The sequence below is a fragment of the Leopardus geoffroyi genome, chromosome B2, assembly GCF_018350155.1.
Source record: "Leopardus geoffroyi isolate Oge1 chromosome B2, O.geoffroyi_Oge1_pat1.0, whole genome shotgun sequence".
NCBI lineage: Eukaryota > Metazoa > Chordata > Mammalia > Carnivora > Felidae > Leopardus > Leopardus geoffroyi.
In genome coordinates, this window is record NC_059332.1 from 66378470 (window position 1) to 66386027 (window position 7558).

The window sequence follows — 7558 nt, forward strand, 5'->3', positions numbered from 1 at the left end:
GGAGATGGGCCATGTTCATTCAGAACCATGATTTTTAAGTTGCCCCTTCAACAAGAATTGGCAACCTGATGAAGGATAGAGTAGTCTAAATTCTGTGTTTGGGAATCTATGGTCACTATATAATATATGCACTTCTGTCCTAGTCTCACCACTTCCACTTCCTAACCTGTAAAAGTGGAAATAATAACTGTATCTTCCTCACAGGTTGTTATAAATTACTTAAAAAGACCACAATTTGTCATATTAGCTGTTTGATACTACAGAGGTAATCCTCATACAGGTGCATCCAGTGCTGGGGAACATGAATCTCTCTGAACTATACCTAATGTTGGTGAGCAATGTGCTTTTCATACTCCCACAGTTTTGGTAACATTCATTATCAGGAAAACAATGGAACTCATAGATGGCCACTGTTGGAATCCTGCTTCCTCCATGCTCAGCCACGATGACATCAAACCTCCTGACCACAGGTAGGCGCTAGGCACTGCTGGGACTCTGTTGCCCTACCCGGATTTGAGGGAGCCAATGGGCAAGCGCTCCTGGAGTGGGCGGAGCCTGCGAAGGGACCAACCGGGCTGTAGACAGACTGCGAGCAGTCTCGTCCCGCCTCCCGGCCACGTGGGATTTTCTCTTCCTGCGGATAGCGGCACAGGCACGAGCAATGGCGCCGTACCTGATGACGACCCAGTATAGATCGCACAGCCAAGGAGCCAGCAGTAAGTGTTCCCATTACGCGAACTGGCTCCTTTTGCACACTCGACGGGACTGGTGCAGGTTTAAGCACTTTCTGAAACCATCAGTGCTTCACGTGGAAGCACGTCGGCTAGAAAAGATTTTCGGTGAGTACACACAAATCTTTACCACAGGGCCCCACCTTGGTCTCCGGTAACCACATTGAACCACCCACCGCAGACCTAAGGCAGTGGCTAGTGTATCCCAGTGACCTTCCTCCCCTCCCCCAAACTCCTGGTGTGGGGCCCCCCCCCCCCGCCCTCCCGCCCCCCCCCCCTCCCCGCTAATCCCTTGGGAACCCTGCATTCTCCACAGGTCCAAGTAGAACCCTCCTCCCAAGGTTCCAACAGGAGTTCAAAGTCCTGCTCCGGATGGGAGAGCCCGACTCCGAGGGCAAAGTTGAAATCTTTATCTTGGGGAAGCGCCGATACCGGAAGCGTGCCAAAAGCCTGATTCGCATTTTGGCCGCGAAGCCAGAAAGGAAACTGTATGGAGGTGAGGAGCATGCTGTGCCGAGGCACGGGGTGCCGCGGACCTGGGCTGTGCCACGGGAACTTTCATTTCTGCCACTCCCCTCCCACAAACCTGGGACTCCTTTCACATCCTGGGACGCTAGGATTCCTAGGTTTCTAGGGGAATCACAGAAACCCTAGAATACGGCACTGTGGGAGACAGCTGGCAAATCCACGGAAGGAAAAACCATAAGGAACTCCTACCCTAGTCCCTTCCCACCTGTCTTTTCAGAAGTTGGGAAGGAATCCATCTGGACCCCACTTTCTGAGATAAAACTGGAGCCTGGGAAGTCCTGTACTCAGGGATTCTCAGACTTCAAATGAACCCAAGAGCACTGTAGAAATGCAGGTTGATGGGGCGCCTGGGTGGCTTGGTCGGTTAAGCGTCCGACTTTGGCTCAGGTCATGATCTCACAGTCCGTGAGTTCGAGCCCCGTGTCGGCTCTGTGCTGACAGCTCAGAGCCTGGAGCCTGTTTCAGATTCTGTGACTCCCTCTCTCTCTGCCCCTCCCCTGTTCATGCTCTGTCTCTCTCTGTCTCAAAAATAAATAAACGTTTAAAAAAAAAAAAAAGAAATGCGGGTTGTTCACCACCACTGCCCCCAACCCCACCTAGGAGACCCCACTTAGGAGTTTGGTTTGGTAAACCAAAACCTCTTTGTTCCTCAGTCTCCTTACCTATAAAATGGGTCTAGTTGTTGTAACCTACATCTAGGTTTTTCCCAAGGATTGAAATGAATGAATACAACAAAGCACTTAGAATACATAGAAAATACTTGATAAATATGAGCTGTCATTATTTTGTTGGGTGTTCCGGGTGATTCTAACATAGGTGGCCTGCTCTAAGGTGACCAATAAGGTAGACTCATCAGTATTTTCTGTGGAATCATTTTTCCTGTTTCCTTTGTGTTCTCCTGGACAGTATACTTGCTCAATTCCATGCTTTTCTTACAGGCATAATGATGCTCAGCCTTAAGAAGTCTGTTAAAAGAGAGGATGTTCATTCCAGTGCTTCCCTCTCCACTGCAGTGATGACCAGCCTGGATGAAGCCATGCAGTCACTGGAAATAGGTTCGGAGACTGTCCAGGAACCTGTTACCAAAACAGTGTGATCTTTGTGATCAGGACCTTAGTGCAGGGGAGGGTGGTCTGAGTCAGGAGACTTACCCTCAGAGGCACAGTCTAACTCTGCCTTTGCTCCTGTGACTAAGGGGAAACTAGTGTCAGTGCTCTACCCACCTTTCTCCTGTATAGATGCTTGTTTAAAGGTTCAAACATGTTATAATTTAAAAAAAAAAAAAAACTTAAAAAAACATTTATAGATACATACATAGATATACATTAGTATTGTCAAGGAAAGCAATCTTGGTTTGCTTGCTCCAAGATGGGAAAAGTAAGAATTACAAATGGCTGATTCTAACTTTCCATAGTGTTTTGTATTAGGTGAGTGTGGCTAGAATCTTTAATGTTCCAGGGCACTTTTGTAGATTGGGAAGAACATTACTGTTTATTCTTTCATTGATGCTAATGTAAAAAATAAAATGTTTCATTGATATTAAACAAGATTTATAAATCAGTTCTTAAGTGTTGAAACATTGATGACAAACTTATTCCATTCTTCTTGGCTTTTAGTGAAAAAGAAGCCTATTTTTCTTTGTCATGTCTTTTTTAATAGCTTAAAAAGCAAAACACATTAGTACAGAATTTATTATGACTAGAACAAAAGCATCTTTAAGTGTTCATTATTCCTGTAATTCCAAATAGGATAGATTTCCTGGATTAAATCATTTTATTAGTTACTTTACTTTCTCAGTATTATCATAAATAAAAGGAAAAGGATTCCATCTTAGCCTGAATTTGCATATCCTGGGTTCACTGACCAATTACCTCTGGATCAGATCCCAAGAATACCATTTACGGAGCATTTGGTGTAGGTAGGTCAGGTTCTGTTTAGTGCTTTATATACATTATTTGACTGGATCTTCATAATAATCCTATGAAAATAGATATGATTATACCCATTTTACAGATGTGGAAAGAGCAGGGTGAGAACATCAAATAATGGGTTGTCCTGCCTCTTTATCACTTTTCATGTTGATACATTTTCACACTACACTATAAACTCCTTATGGCATTAGGGATGATTCAATTTTCTTTTACCCCTGAGGCCCTAGGCAAATATTTAAACACTGGATTATTAACTTAGTTACAGTGATTGTCTTCATTTACTAACCAGTCAGCTCTAGTTAATGCAAATAGTGGTGTTAATAAAAACCAGGTGTACAATGTGACCATTTGACCATGTATGAATCCCTGTATATGCTATACAACATCAAAAGTCCTTAAGTTTCATAATAATGTAATCAGGAAAAATTATTGTTTTTCCCCATTTCCCTTAGTGGTAACATGGTACTCCAGATTCAGCCTACAGAATTGAGGAAGCTTCTGGCTGGGTTTAAAAATGTCTCTTGCAGTAGGTACTTAGGGCCCACCCAGGCAGCCCTGTAGGAAGTAGCCAGGGTCAGCCACTAGCCCAAAGGCACAGGGTGAGTAAATTGGAGGTTCCAGGAAAGCTCCTCTGGCTCTAGGTCATGTCACAAGACCCTAGGAGAGAGAGGTCTGGCTTTACCTCAGGGCCTCAGCAATGGGCTACAATTTGCAAGGGTAAGGCCTTGAAGACCTTCCCAGGCAGAAATGTGGAAAGTTTGTTTATAAACTTACATATCTTTCAGCTTGGTCACAATCATATACACTCTTAGGAATTCAAATTTGAGGTAGACTAGGGCAGCATTCAGGTGCTTTGGAACCTCAGACATCTGTGGATCTCAAAGACTGGCCCCCTGCCACAGGGGGTGTTCTTTCTGCTCTGCCATGTGGTCTTTGTCAGTGACCTCAGGGTTCTGCCCCCACTGACTCTAGGAGTGGTAGGGCTCCATTTACAGGTGCAAGCCCACCCTCTCTCTCAGACTCCCCTCACTTCCCCTCCCCCCTCACCCTCCTCTACCTCACTCCTGGGAGTACCTGAGAGATGCAGAGAAAGCAGCTTCCTGCCAGAGCTGCCTGGGCCCCTTTTTATAGTCCATATTCACCTGCTATAGCCTTGGGACTTCAGGTTTCTTGTTTCTCTCCTTAAATGATACAGGCTTTGCTTGATAAGTGTTTTTGTCATTCTGTTGTCTTTGTCATGTATTGACCTGGTCTATTTTTGTTTAACTTTTATTTATTTTGAGAGAGAACAAGTGAAAGAGGGGGAGGGATGGAGAGAGGGAGAAAGAGAATCCCAAGCAGGCTCTACACTGGTATTGCAGAGCCCAGTTCAGGGCTTGAACCCATGAACTGTGAGATCATGACCTGAGTTGAAACGAAGAGTCGGATGCCCAACTGACTGAGCCACCCGGGTGCCCCAACCTGGTCTATGAATAGTTCACAACTTCTCTATCGCATTTACATGGTAGCTGTTTTCTTAGAACATTTAATCCATTATTATTGTGAGGCACCATTGGACCATCTCTCTGTTTTGTTCTTTTGCATGTGATCATCATTATTGCTCATTCTTCCTATTCTTGGTATACTTACAACTTTTTCACATTCCTTTGGTCTAGTCACAGTTTACTAAATCCACCCTTCTCTATATAGAGAAAACGTGCATACTTATATTTGATAGCCATTATCTATACTTAATCGAAGAAATAATACCCAGATATTTATCCTCCTATAATAATTACAAATTAAACATATCCATTTATGTTTCTTATTTATGAATTACCATTATCTTTAAATTTGTACATTAACTTACCACTTAGGTCATGACTAAGAGTGAGGGACTGTAAGGACCAAAAACTTTTCCCTTACCTTCTAGTTTCTTTCTAGTCACTAAAGTGACATAAGACAGATTAACAGGAGAAAAACGAATTTCATATGTATGAAATCCCCAAAGACATGAAACCCAAAGACAGGCAATGGAAGCTTATATGCCATCTTGAGCTAAGGAGAAAGGGGTAGGGGTCTCAAGCGTCAAACGGGAGGAAGATGAGGCCCCTAAGTGGCTCAGTCAGTTGAGCATCCGACTTCAGCTCAGGTCATGATCTCACAGTTTGGGAGTTCAAGCCCCGCATCAGGCTCTGTGCTGACAGCCTATTTCTCAGGTTTAATGTCTTTTTTTTTTTAATCTCTTTACTGGACTCCAATGTGGCTTTAAATGTAAAATTAGATATGTCTGCCATTCTCCCTGGAACCTCCAGCTTGGGGACATTTTTCTTTTTCCTAAAGTATGTCCTTTAAAAGTTCCATTCAGGGACCCTTACCACGGCCCTGACCCCGACCCACCTAGGTATGGCCCGGCATGTATTCCTCACGGGGCCCCCAGGAGTTGGAAAAACAGCGTTGGTCCAGAAAGCCAGTAAGATTTTAAAATCCTCTGGTGTGCCTGTCAATGGATTTACGCAAAAGTCAGACAAGGAGGAAATAGGATTCAACGTTGTCACATCATCCTGCGCGCAGGAAGTTTGGTCTAGAATTGGGTCAGAGCCTCTGCCTGGAAAACGCCAGTGCAGAGCTCGGCAGTACGTGGTGTATCTGACTCCCTCGGAGCAGTCGCCACTTCCGGTCTTGAGGAACGCGGGTCCCAGCAGAGGCCCAGGGCAGAGGGTGTGTGTCATGGATGAGACTGGGAAAGTAGAGCTGCTCAGTCAGCCTTTCGTCCAGGCTGTTCGTCAGACGTTGTCCACCCCAGGAGTGTGTAGTTCTGGGCACAATCCCACAACTAAAGGAAAGCCGCTGGCCTTCGTGGAAGAGCTGAGAAACAGGTACGATGTTCGGGTGTTCAGCGTCACCAAGGAAAACAGAAACCACCTTTCACCAGATACTGTGACGTGTGTGCAGAGTGGCAGGAAGTGAAGACGGTTTGCGGCCCTGCCTTGTGCACTTGAAGAGATGTGCGGGTTCACGCGTAACCTCATCAGTGCCCCTCCAAAGATGTAGGCGTTGGGGCTTAGGAAGCCTTGTGGGCTTTTCCAGAGAAAGCCTGACAGCTGTCCTCCATAAAATGTTTAAAAGATCACTTGGCCTTAATACTCGATTGACGCTCCAAGATTAACACTCTACTGTGGCTTATTTATGCTGAGGGGGTTGTTTATTTCCTCTTGCAGTTGTGCATATGATTTTGGTAAGTTATGAAATGAGAAATGGCTTTCAGAGTATTAGATGGAACTCACCGCCATTGAAGTTTATAAATGTGTTCTGGGGAAGGAAGAGAAGAGTGGTCCCCACCTAATTCGCCTTGCATGTCATGAAAATTAAATACCTCCAGGTGCAGCTGCAGCTTAAAGGGATACCAGTTAGTTGGTTTTTAAAAATAGTTCAGAATAAAAGCCGGTTTAGGTCCTCCCCACCCATCTCATTGTGTATTTGTTTGCTTACTGCTTAATAAAAATAAATGTGGTGGTTGTAAATAAATAAATATTCCATTCATGAGGGTAAACTCTTATTTTCCTCCCAGAAAAGACCTTCATTCCACCTGTGTTCTTAAAAGGAGAGTTTTGGGGGCGCCTGGGTGGCGCAGTTGGTTGAGCGTCCGACTTCAGCCAGGTCACGATCTCGCGGTCTGTGAGTTCGAGCCCCGCGTCAGGCTCTGGGCTGATGGCTCAGAGCCTGGAGCCTGTTTCCGATTCTGTGTCTCCCTCTCTCTCTGCCCCTCCCCCGTTCATGCTCTGTCTCTCTGTGTCCCAAAAATAAATAAACGTTGAAAAAAAAAATTTTTTTTTAAAAAAAAGGAGAGTTTTGCTAGATAAACAGTCTTCAGTTGACTATTATTCTCTCTCAGCCCTTTAAAGTTCTTACAGGGTCTGGCTGCCATTACTAATTAAGATTTCTGCCTGGTCTAGGGTCACCTGGGTGACTCAGTCAGTTAAGCCTCCAACTCTTGGTTTCGGCTCAGGTCATGATCTTGAGTTTCACAGGTTGGAGCCCACATGGGACTCTGCACTGAGAGTGCAGAGCCTGCTTTGGATTCTCTCTCTCCCTCTCTCTCTGTGCCACACATTCCCTCACCCCCTCACGCTCTCTCGCTCTCAAAATCAACAAACTTATAAAAAAAGAAAAGATTTCTGCCTCATCTAATTGTTTTTCTCTTGAAAAGGCTTTATTAGGCACAGAGGTGGGAAAGGACTCAGGACTCAGTCCTTGGCAGCCACTTTCCTCATGGCAGCCAGGACAGTACTCAGCTCCCCTCTCTTCCTCTTGGCAGATGTGTGTCTCCACCTTTTTCTTGAACCTCTGGGCCTGCTTCCCCTTAGCTCCATGGTGAGCCAATTGTAT

The 7558-nt window shown here is 45.1% G+C and overlaps 1 protein-coding gene across 1 annotated transcript; it reads left to right on the forward strand.

Moving 5' to 3' along the window:
- Positions 1-5411: 5411 nt before the first annotated feature.
- LOC123608607 (cancer-related nucleoside-triphosphatase-like) lies at positions 5412-6184 on the forward strand. Its single transcript, XM_045498762.1, has one exon. The coding sequence runs from the start codon at positions 5576-5578 to the stop codon at positions 6137-6139; it is 564 nt and encodes a 187-aa protein (XP_045354718.1). The 5' UTR covers positions 5412-5575; the 3' UTR covers positions 6140-6184.
- Positions 6185-7558: the final 1374 nt, after the last annotated feature.

Excerpts from the sequence above, each read along its gene's own strand:
- LOC123608607 (XM_045498762.1), top strand. The coding sequence starts at position 5,576 with ATGGCCCGGCATGTATTCCTCACGGGGCCCCCAGGAGTTGGAAAAACA.